The 10,383-nt window shown below is 40.2% G+C and overlaps 1 protein-coding gene across 1 annotated transcript in view; it reads left to right on the forward strand.

The window, feature by feature from the left end:
* SLC25A31 (solute carrier family 25 (mitochondrial carrier; adenine nucleotide translocator), member 31) overlaps positions 1-10,383 on the forward strand; it is a 42,143-nt gene that overhangs the window by 14,100 nt on the left and 17,660 nt on the right. The window contains 1 exon segment of the mRNA XM_006887575.1: positions 9,169-9,296. Within this exon segment, the coding sequence (XP_006887637.1) occupies positions 9,169-9,296 (128 nt within the window).

Consider the following 10,383-nt stretch of genomic DNA (forward strand, 5'->3'; position numbering starts at 1 on the left):
AGGAAGGAAATGGGAAGGACTGAGCAATAAGAAAGGGTAATTATGGGTAAGGTCCAATGGTGATTAATTTTATAAAACAGAATGCATGAGAATGACTGTATGAAACACGGTATGAGTGAAGAATAGTGTGAAACACAATGTAAATAAACTTTATAAGCAAACCAATAAAAGTTCTCTCCTGTCAAACCCTCCAACTTTGAGAGATGCTCTTGAGTTGAAAATTAATTCCTTTTCTGACCAAATCTGAGTCTTAAAAAGTTCTAGGGTATAAATAAAAAGATACTATAAATTCCCTTTCTCATTAAAACACCCACCACTCTCACCTGTCAGTTTTACGTACTATGGTGACAAGCATGTTGTCTAGTATGTTATGACACCAGTATTTCACATGTTAGCGGGATTACCCAGAGTGGACAGGTTTCAGCAGAGCTTCTAGACTAAAAAGCAGAACTGGCCATCAACTTCTGTTACAACATTGGCAAGAATGGGAATCCCAGTATACTCAATTGTGCTCATGCTGATCATCTACACAGACCAAGAAGCAGAGCTACAGAACACTACCTGATACAGAAAGGTGTGCATCAGGGCTGTATCCTTTTCCCATACTTAATTTAATCTATATGCTAAACAAATCATTCAAGAAGCTGGACCAAACAAAGAAAAATATGGCACCAGGATTGGAGGAATACTCAACAACATGTGCTATGCAAATGACAACATTGCTTGCTGAAAGTGAAAATTACTTGAAGTACTTTCTGAAGAAGAAGAAAGACTATAGTTTGCAACATGAGTTACACTTCAGAAAACAAAAGTCTTCAACACCGTAATAGATGGAGAAAAGATTGAAGTCAGCTATTTCATTTTCCTTGAATCCACAATCCACACTCATGGCAGCAACAGTCAAGAGAAATGAAAAGACATTTTGCATTGGGAAAATCTACTGTCAGAGAACTCTTCAAAGTTATTAAGAGAAAGGATATCAGTTTAAATACTAAGATGCCCCTATCTGAGCCCTAGGTTTTCCAGTTGCTTACTATATATTCAAATTTTGTGAAATTAATAAAGAAGACTGAAGCAGAATTAATGCCCTTTGAATTTTTGTGTTTGCAAAGAGAATATCCTGAATCCGTCTTGAGGGAAGTGCAGCCAGAGTGTTCCCTAGAAGCATAAATGGTGCAACTTAGTCTCACTTGCTTTTGACATATTTTCAGGAGCAGTCAATTATTTTTTTTAATTTATTATTTTTCATTTCAATGAACATCTACAGAGATTTTGGAATTCCATTCATTCATTGTTGTATCCTTCTCCCCGCCCACCCCCTCCCTCCACCCACTCCCCCTGTTTGCTCCTCAGGAGCAGTCAATTCTTGGAGCAAGACATGCTGCGAAAGATGGAGGTTCAGAGAAAGAAAGAAAGGCCTCAACAAGATAGATTCACACAGTGATTATAATAGCTTTGGACATGACAAAGATCATGAAGATTGCACAAGCTAGAACAGGTTCAGCTCTGTTGTTTCCAGGATTGCTATGAGTCCTAGTCAACTCACTCAGCTGCACCCAACACTGTTGTTGTTGTTGTTGTTACATGCCATCGAGTCAAGTATGACTCTTAGCAACCCGATCAAAACCAAATCTGAAACCTGTCATACCTGTGCCATCCTCACCATCGCTGACATTCCTGAACCCATTGCTACAGTGACTGTGTCGATCTGTTTCATTGAGGGTCTTCTCTTTTACAGACCCTCCACCTTTCCAAGCATGAATGATGTCCCTTTCTAATGAATAGCCTTTCTTAACAACAGTTCCAAAGTATGTGAGGTGAAGCTTTGCTATTATTTGCTGCCAAAAAGCTTTCAGTATTTCTTGGACACACTTTCTCCATGATATATCTGTTTATTCTTTTTTTTTTCATTTCCATTCATACATTGTTGCACACTTTCCTCCCACATCCCTTCTCTCAGTTCTTTCATTGTTATACAATCCACCCCCCCTTCTATTTATTCTTTTGGCAGTCCATGTAATATTCTGTACTTTTCTTCAACACCACAACCCAAAGGCAGCAGTTCTTCTGTCATCCTTATTAACCTCTGCTAGTTACATGTAAGTATGTGAGAGGAAATTTCATCTTCTTTTCTTCCAAGGAGCACTCAGGCAGCGCTTTCTTCAGGGCATGTTTGTTTTTCTTTTGGTGGTCCCTGAGATACTCAGTACACTTCTTCAACACCACAGCTCAAAGGCTTCTTTATAACAAAATTATTACTCTGATTTATTTACAAAGTTTGAATACATTGTTTTTCACAAAAAATACTTCCATTTCCTGTACCCCACCCACCCATCAAATTGTGCAACCCTATGATTAACACCCTACCCCCGCATCCTTACTCCTATTTTCACCCTCCTCCCACCTTTAATCCTCATACTCATTCTACAATAATGGTATTTATTATACAGTATTTGTCCTTGTGGGACTGAGTTAGTTCACTTAGCATAATGTTCTCCAGTCCCTCCCATGCTAGGTTGTAATTTACAAAATGATTGCTCCTGCGTGCTCTGTAGTATTCCATTGTATGAATGTACCACAGCTTTGCAGTCCATTCGTTTGTCGTTGGACATCTGGGCTGTTGCCATATTCTTGCAATAGTGAATAATGCTGCTATGAACGTTGGTGTACAATTTTCTGTTTGAGCCCCAGTTCTCATTTTCTTGGGGTATATTGCAAGCAATGGAATATTTGGGTCATATGGAATTTCTATGTTCAGCTTTTTGAGGAAGTGCCAAACTGCCTTCCAGAGTGGTTGTACCATTGTACAGTCCCACTTAACAATTTAAAGGAGTTCCTCTCTCACTACATCCTCTCCAACATTTATTACTTGCTGTCCTGTTAAACTTTGCCACTGCTGCTGGAGTGAGATGGTATCTCATTGTGGTTTTGATTTGCATCTCTCTTATTGTCAAAGGCTTCTTCTGTTATCTCTAGTCATTCATGGTTCAACTCTCAGATTCATAGCAAGATACCCTGGACTGAACCAGACACACCTTTGTCTTCAAACTGACATCATTACTCCTCAGTAATTTGGAGAGGTCTCTGACTACAGAGTCTCCAGTGCAATATGTCACCTGATCTCCTGACTGCTGAACCAAATGAATTCTTGATTGTAGGTCCAAGTAAGATGAAGTTGTTGACAGTCTTGAGGATTTTTCCATCTATTGTGATGTTGCCTATAAGTCCAGTGGCTAGGATTTTTGTTTTCTTGATGTTGAGATACAATCTGTTTTGAAGGATGCAGTCTTTGATCTTCTGCAGCAAGAATTTCACATCCTTCTCACCTTCAGCAAGCTGTGTTGTATCATCAGCGTAACAAAGGCTATTGGTGAGTCTTTCTCCAATCCAGATGCGACGTTCTTCTTCCTAGAGTCCAGCTTTTCAAACAATCTTTTCAGTGTATAGGTGAAATAGATAGGGAGAAAGGATGCATACTTTTCCTAATTTTAAGCCATGGAGTGTGTCCTTGCTCTCTTCACACAACAGCCTCTTGGTCAGGGTATGGGTTTCACACGAACACAGTCAAGTTTTGGAATTCCCATTCTTCTTCATGCTAGCCATAATTTGTTATGATTCACACAGTCAAAGGCCTTTGCATAATCAATAAAACACAAATAGACATTCATCTGGTATTCTTTGCTTTCTGCTAGGATCTAATCTGACATCATCAGTGGTATCTCTGGTGCCACTGCCTCTTCTAAATCCAGCTTGAAGATTTCTCTATTTACTGTTCTAGCCATTTTTTAATGATCCTCTGTAGAGTATTTTGCTTGCATGTGATATAGTTGCAATGATATAGTTAAGGGCCATCAAGTTGTAGACAACTCATAGCAACCCATGAACAAAAGACCTGAACACTTGTATAACTTTCATCTTTTCTCCAAGTTCTTAAAAAGTTTTGAGAGGCAAGCTATTTCAGAAGTAGAGGCCATAGCTGCTTCCAAGCTTGTTTTAATCATGGAGCTCCACCAAACACTGTCCACCATGGGTAACCATTATCTCTTTTGACTCATCAGTGTCACAGCGTTTAGCACCACAGCAACCACTAGTTACCTCTATACAGCAAATCGACAGATCAGTGACTGTATGTTGTTGTTGTTGATTGCCTTCAAGTCGAGCACAACTCATAGCTACTAGGAACAAAAGGCTTGAAGCCCCTCTACAGCTGTCAAAATTATCAAAGTTCATTGAGTTTCCGGAGGCATGTTATTTAGGAAGTGGATGCCACTCCTGCTTCCAAACCTGTCATAGTATGTTATTGTTTTTGTGTGCCATTGAGTTGCCTGCAATTTATATCAACTATGTACAGCAGCTCTGAACCCTTCCTTGTCCTGAGCCAGTCTCACTAACTCTGACACACCACCCCCATCGCCCAGTTACTGTATCAATCCACCTCATCCAGGGTCTCCCCCTCCTGTGCTGTCTGTCCGCCCTCTGTGCATGATGTCCTTCTCCAAGGACCAATCTCTCCTGGCCATGTGCCCAAAATAAGTGAGGCAGAGCATCAAAATCCTAGCCTCCATTGAGAGACTTGCAATTGTTAGCAATTACAGATTGCTTGGATCCACAGTCAACCCTCTTAACACCAGCAGTAAGGAAATCAAAAGATTAATAATTGCATTGGGATGTCAGTTTAAATACAAAGGTACACCTAATCCAGGCCACAGTATTCTCAATTATTTATTATGCTTCAGAGAGTTGGACAATGAATAAGGATGATGAAAGAAGAATTGATGCCTTCGAGTTGTGGTGCTGAAGAAGAGTCTTGAACATATCATGGACTGCCAAGAAAACAGATCTGTCTTGGAGAGAGCGAATGATATAGTTACACATATGCTATGCATTGTCAATATGTTACACATTGTTTTTTATCACCTTTCTTGGGAAGGGGAATAAAAATATGGGTATCTTCTAGTCATTCATCCATGCAGGTGTCCTCCAAATTTCCTGGCACAGACTTGTAAGCATGTTCAGGGCTGCAGCTGTCATTTGAAACATTTCATTTCATATAAAATCGATTCCTGGGGCCGTATTTTTTTGCCAATGCCTTCAGTGAAGCTTAAATTTCTTCCTTTATTACCACTGGCTTCTGATCATGTGGTATTTACTGAAATACCACATTCAGCCAATTCTTTTTGGTAAGTGACTCTATGTTCTCTCCATTTTCTTTTGATGTTTCTTGGATCATTCAAGATTTTGCCCATGATATTCATGAGTATTGCAACTTGAGGCTTGAATTTGTTTTTTAGTTCTTTCAGCTTGAGAAATGCTGGGCAAATTCTTTTCTTTTTATTTTCCAATTCTAGATGTCTGCACATTCTGTTATAATAGTTGCCTTGCCGTCGCAAGCTGCCTTTTGAAATCTTCTGTTCAGCTCTTTATTTCAGCATCTCTTCCCCTTGTTTTCTTTTCTTGGCACTCTAATGCAATTCCCAGGGTCTCTTCTGACATCCGTTCTGGTTGTTTCTTTTTCCTCTGTCTTTTTAGTGACCTTTTTTCTCTCTTCATGGAATCCTTATTGTCCTTCCATAGCACATCTGGTATTTGATCATTGGTGTTCAGTGCTTCAAACTTGCTCTTAAGATGATTTTTTTTATGGTGTTTGTTTTGGTTTGGTTTTTGGTTGTTTGGGTTTTTTTTAAGTTGTATTGGGAAAAACATGTTGTGGATACATGGAGGTGAGGGTTGGGAGCAGAAGGGTGAGGATGGGCAGGGATGAAAATTGCAGGGATGCAGTTGCAAGGCTGCACAATTTGGTTGGTGGGGGGAGCAGGTGAAGGAAAAGGATCCAGTGGGGACCAGATGATTTAGGGCAATGGTAAGCATAGTCGAGTGGTGATTAAACAAATTGTCTTTTTCACTTAAGGGTTTCTCATTTGGGAATTGGGTGAAGACTCTCTGGCTTCTTCATGCTGAACAAGGGCATTGATGTGAAGCGGGAAAGGGAGCACATTTTATCACCTTACTGGTGGTCTTGGGTTGAAGCTGCTTGCCTTCTTGTTCTGCTAGAAGATGTTTTCCTGATATTTACTCCTCTCTGGACTGCAAAGTGTTTTCCCAGGTGGGTCCAGTGGGGATGGTTAACTGAACCCTGAGGCTCCATCCTCCTTTGCTTCCTTAACTGGCCATTGTATTTTCTTTTTGTCTTTGGAACTGGGTTCAGGGTCAGGTCTGGAGTAAAACTCAGTGTTAAGGTTACCTATAGAAAAGGGAACAAATCTAGAGAGAACAAACTTGTGAGTTACAAATAGAAGGGCTTTGGGGTTGTTACTTATGGGTGTACTGGGGGAGAGGGTAGAGGAAAGTAGCCTCAATAAAATTCTCTATATACCCTAGGCAGTTTTTTCTTCCCAGGGGTGAGATGATACAGTCTGAGGGCTGAGGAGCTCACCCTGAGGGCTGGCTCGCCCTGCCAGCGGCCGAACACAAGGCTCCCTTAGGGCCAGATGGCAACCCCATGGGCAGGCAACACACCCCTGGGGCTGGCTGGCACACTCCCCCACCGAAGTCCCCCCCACAAGTCCAGACCCCGCACCTCACTGAAGACCATGTGGCCAGGGACAGCATCCCCAATTCCAGTACCACCACCATTACTCCCCCTGCCAATAAGTGGTCATACTGTAATTTGAAGTAGGTGTCACTGCCCTCCCCCTTTATAAGTGGAGAAAGGGACCTGAGAGTGATGAACAGGACCCCCTCCCCAGGTCTAAACAGTTCTTGGCAAAGGCAGACAGCAGATCAAAAGATGTGGTGCATTGAGGCTATCTGCCGTCTCAGACATGCTGCCACAGTTAAATGTCATCAAGTTGTAAACAGCTCACAGAGACTCTCCTCAATCCATTGTATTGGTAATCTTCCTTTCTGGCCTGCCCAGGGAAACCCCAACCTGCCATCTTGGCTCCAAGAATTCTCCCCAGAACCAGTCCACTCTGCTCCACTGCATGGGGGGGGGGGGGGGGGGGGGGGGGGGGGGGGGGGGGGGGGGGGGGGGGGGGGGGGGGGGGGGGGGGGGGGGGGGGGGGGGGGGGGTGCCTACCATCCATCTCGGGTGAGGTCCTCATCTGAGATCCAGCGGCTGCACAGGCTCGGCAGCAGGGGGCTGGGAGCCACAGGACTCATCCATTCCTCCCTGGAAATCCTTGATCTCCTGATGTTGAGACTCGATCCACACCAAAGACCAGTCATCAACTGTTTAACTGTTCAGTTATCAATAAACAGGTCTGTAGAAGGCCATGGTGACCCTCCTCCATGCAGTCCACTGCTCCCGCAGCTCGCCATGTTGTTTCCACCACTGCCGCCATCTTGGAATCCCTTAAGATGATTTTTATATTAAGGTGGTATGTAATCAGATCATATTTTGCTTCTTGTGGACTTGTCTGAATTTTCTTCTACCTCAATTTGGACTTGCACATGAGTTACTGATGATCTTGTTCCACAGTGAGCTCCTAGTCTGGTTTTGATTGCTGATAGTGACCTTCTCCAACAATGTCTTCCACAGATATAGTCAATTTGGTTCCTATGAAATCTATCTGGTGAAGTCTATGTGTAAAGTAAATACTAAATAATAAGTGAATATGTTTCTTTTTTTTTCCATTATGCCCATTTTTAGCAGAACTGTTGCCAAGTTATTGTTGTTATGTGCATTCAAGTCACCTGCAATTCATAGTGACCCTATGTATGAGCCCTAAACCCTGCTCTATCCTGTGCCAATTGTATTGTTTCTGACACATCTACCCCTATTACCCCAGTAACTGAATCAGTCTATCTCATTGAGGGTCTTCCTCTCTTTCTCCATCCCTCTACCCTCCCAAGCATGATGTCTCTCTCCAAGGACTGGTCCCTCCTTGCAACATGTCCAAAGTATGTCAGACAAAGCTTCAGGATCTTTGCCTCCAAGGAGCAGCCTGGTCTCATTCTCTTTAGGACAAATCTGTTTGTTCTCTTAGCAGTCTATGGTATATTCCATATTCTCCAGCATCACAGCTCAAAGGCGTCAATACTCCTGTCATTTGTAGTTCTTGTCCAGCTTTCTGATGCATAGCAAGTGATTGTAAAAACTATGGCCTGGATCAGGCACACCTTAGTCTCCAGACTACATCATTGCTCTTCATTACTTTGGAGAGTTCTCTGACAGCAGACTTTCCAATGCAATTTGTCTTTTACTTTCCTGGCTGCTGGTACCAAAGGTGTTGATTGTGGAGCCAAGCAATCTAAAGCTGTTAACAATCTCAGTCTCTTCACCACCTATCCTGATGCTGCCAATCAACCCAGTGGTGAGAATCTTTGTTTTCTTGTTATTCAGCTTCAATCCATATTGAAGCCTGCAGTGTTTGACCTTCTGCAGCAAGTGCTTTAGGTCCTCTTCAGTTTCAACAAGTAGGCTTGTGTCATCTGCAGATAGTTGATGAGTTTTTCTCCAATCCTAATGCCACATTTCTCATCAGAGAGCGCAGCCTCTTGGATAATCTGTTCTGCACATAGATTGAAAAGGTGTGGAGGTAGGACACATTCCTGGCATACACACTTCCCAATTTTAAACCATGCAGTGTTTTCTTGCTCTTTTCTGACTACTGCCTCCTGTTCCAAGTATAGGTTTCGCATAAGCACAATCAAGTGTTCTGGGATTTTCATTCTTCTCAGAAGAATTTTAAATTTTCATTTAAGAATGAAAATTTTCTTATTAATAAGTTCTGTTTTTCTACTTGTAAAGAGCTCTACGATGGTGGATATAGTTCAGTATGATTAATACTATAAAATACAGTGAATGGAAATTATCACATGAAACTCAATGCAAATGAAGGGTACTGTGAAACAAAATATATATAAACTTTGGAAACAAAACAACATCAAAAATTCAGTTTTTCATTTATAAAAAAGACTTCTAGATAAAACTATTAATACTTCCGTTAAGTTTTTAGGTATCCAAGGCTATTTACTGGAAAATGGTAAAATTGGAATAGTATGCATATATGTAATACTCCTCTTTTTTTCTTTATACTTTAGAAAATTTTCATTTTCCTATGAGGCATTTTCAACAGTCTGTGTAGGTAAATTTACTCAAACTATAGAAATTGTTTTAAAATTGTGCATGGTATAAGTTCATATTTACTATGTTTTGTTTTGTAGGGTTTTTCAGTTATTGGCGTGGTAATTTGGCAAATGTTATCCGGTATTTTCCAACACAGGCTCTGAACTTTGCTTTTAAGGACAAATACAAGCAAATCTTTATGTCTGGAGTTAATAAAGAAAAACAGGTAATTAATGGCATTTTAATATTTCTGACATTTTCTTAACAATAATTGGGTTTATCTTTAATTAATATCTTATTTTGTCAGGAAATGCTTGAATAGAAAAGGGAAATAAAACAGCATACAATTCCTATAATATTACATTGTTGTTGTGTGCCGTAGAGTCAGAACCAACCCATAGCTGACCCTACAGAGAGTTTTCAGAGGCAGTTAAGCACACAGAAAGAGATTGCCAATCCTTCTTGTTTGGAGCAGTTGGTGGCCTCAAATTACGTGCCTTCAATATTACATTATAGACATTATATATATAAATAAAAGTATATTAACTTCAAATTTTAATAATTATTTTATTGCAAATTTAATAAGATGTTTTTGTGTCAAAAGTTTATTTCACTGAATAAATAATAAATACTCTATTTAATTTAGATCTTATAAATCACTCTTGTAATCCACTAGGAAAGTTGAGTATTTTATCTATTTAAGCAAAAGGGCAGCTAACAATAACATATTATCTGTCAAAGATATAACTTTCTTAGTCCCTGAAAGAAGGAAAGTGTGTTTTTCACTACTTACCAAACAAAACTAAAACATGACAAATGTAAATAAAAGGATTCTTACTCTTTTTTTTAAATGCAGATCTGTTTTGTTACTATTCTTTTGTTTTTCTTAGATTTTGAGAGGATTTTCCACTGTACTAACTCCTTTGCATTAATAAACTCTCAATTTCAAGATTACCTACTTATATGAGAGAGAGAAAAGATAGAGTGAGATCCTGATTTCTTGTTTTACTGCATTCATGCATACTATACCACCTACCTTGATATCAGAATGTTCTTCTCTCACTTTAACTCTCTTCTCACTTTCTTTTTCTTTTCTTGCTCCACACCTTAAATTAAAAAAAAGCTATTTTAGCAGATTTTTCAAGAGCAACTGTCTGGAACTCTTTGTTGCTGTATCTTTTTATCTTTATTCCTTATGTGCCCTTCTCCCTTATTTTCTATACCAAAATATGACTTTGAGTCTATCCCACCTGAATTTCAGAACCATCTCAGGAACAGGTTTGAGGCTTTGAACACTAATGAGCAAAGGCCAG

Source organism: Elephantulus edwardii, unplaced genomic scaffold (genome assembly GCF_000299155.1).
Source record: "Elephantulus edwardii isolate Elephantulus edwardi_28Jun2011 unplaced genomic scaffold, EleEdw1.0 scaffold00058, whole genome shotgun sequence".
Taxonomy (NCBI): Eukaryota; Metazoa; Chordata; class Mammalia; order Macroscelidea; family Macroscelididae; genus Elephantulus; species Elephantulus edwardii.